The following is a 1,377-nucleotide window of genomic DNA, read 5'->3' as shown; positions in this document are numbered from 1 at the left end:
TGGTCTCTGATGATGGAGGTTCATGATGAAGAACTTTGCTTTCCACAACTCAACACCTCCTGTAGAAAACCAGCAGTTCCATGGCTCACTGCTGTGTTTCTGCAATTTCTGGTCTCTTTCATCTGTGTGCTTACTGTTACCCTAAATCTGCTTGTTATCATTTCAGTCTCCCACTTCAGGCAAGGAAATCTTATGGTGAAACGCTTTCACTATTTCTGCAATGTTGATAATGTTATCAGCAGGCTCACCGTGTTTGCAGTGATTTCAATTCAAATTCTAGATTGCATCTAAAAGCTTAATCTGTGATGTTTCTGTGCTAATTTTCGTTCCAGTTTTTTATTATTCTAATTTCCTCCCCAGGCAGCTTCACAAAACCACCAACTTTCTGCTTCTGTCTCTGGCCATATCAGACTTCTTGGTGGGCCTTGTGTTCTTTCCAGGTGCAGGTTCCAGATTAACGTCTTGCTGGTTCCTTGGTGAAATCATGTGTCTGCTTTACACGTACATTGTCAGTCTGATTATCTGTGCCTCAGTTGTAAATATCGTACTGATATCTGCTGACCGCTATGTAGCTATATGTTACCCTCTGCATTATCACAGGAGAATCACTGTGGCAAGAATACGACTGTGTATCAGTCTGTGCTGGATTTATTCAGCTTGCTACAGCACTTTGTTTGTGAAGAATGGCTTCAGTAGAAAAAAGGCTTCTTGTCATGGAGAGTGTTTGCTTTTCATTGATTTCAATTCCACTGTTTTAGATCTCATTTTATTTTTTATCACTCCAGTTACGGCCATCATAGTTCTCTACAGCAGTTGTGTTTGCAGTGGCCGTTTTTCAGGCTCGAGCCATCCGCTCCACTGTTACAGCTGTGTCCCTGCAGCGTTCAGCAACAGTAGGAAAATCTGAGCTGAAAGCAGCCAGGACTCTTGGTATTTTAGTCATTGTGTTTCTGATATGTTTCTGTCCATTTTACTGTGCTGCTCTAGGAGGTGATGTCTCATTTAACACGTCTGCTGCTGCGCTGTGTCTTTTCTGCATTAGCTCTTGTCTTAACCCTTTAATTTACACCATATTTTATCCCTGGTTTAGAAAAGCGATTAAACACATTGTGACACTGAAGATATTCCAGCCTGGCTCCAGTAAGGCTAACATAATGTAGACTAAAGGAAAGGTTTTTTCCTTTATTTTAATATGGCAGAAATTATACATTCTTGATATTGTTAGTCAGATATTAGCTGACATGGACCTGAACCCTCATTTCATGTGATGCCACTAATAATAAACTGTAACATGACCCAGGTTTTAAATGCCCAGCTTGGACCAAACTGAGATATTGGAGCCATGAGGAACGTAAACTACCAGCTAATCACCACCAT

At 40.9% G+C, this 1,377-nt stretch overlaps 1 protein-coding gene across 1 annotated transcript; it reads left to right on the top strand.

Annotated features, from left to right (window-relative positions):
- The first annotated feature begins 12 nt into the window (after positions 1-12).
- On the top strand, positions 13-1,161 carry LOC107835449 (trace amine-associated receptor 13c-like). The gene is made up of 3 exons (XM_016667853.1): positions 13-179; positions 361-845; positions 889-1,161. The coding sequence occupies exons 1-3, from the start codon at positions 13-15 to the stop codon at positions 1,158-1,160; spliced, it is 924 nt and encodes a 307-aa protein (XP_016523339.1). The 3' UTR covers position 1,161.
- Positions 1,162-1,377: the final 216 nt, after the last annotated feature.

This window comes from Poecilia formosa, unplaced genomic scaffold (assembly GCF_000485575.1).
Source record: "Poecilia formosa unplaced genomic scaffold, Poecilia_formosa-5.1.2 Scaffold2585, whole genome shotgun sequence".
Classification (NCBI taxonomy): domain Eukaryota; kingdom Metazoa; phylum Chordata; class Actinopteri; order Cyprinodontiformes; family Poeciliidae; genus Poecilia; species Poecilia formosa.
The sequence above is the reverse complement of the archived record's forward strand: the minus strand, read 5'-3'. Positions and strand labels throughout refer to the sequence as shown.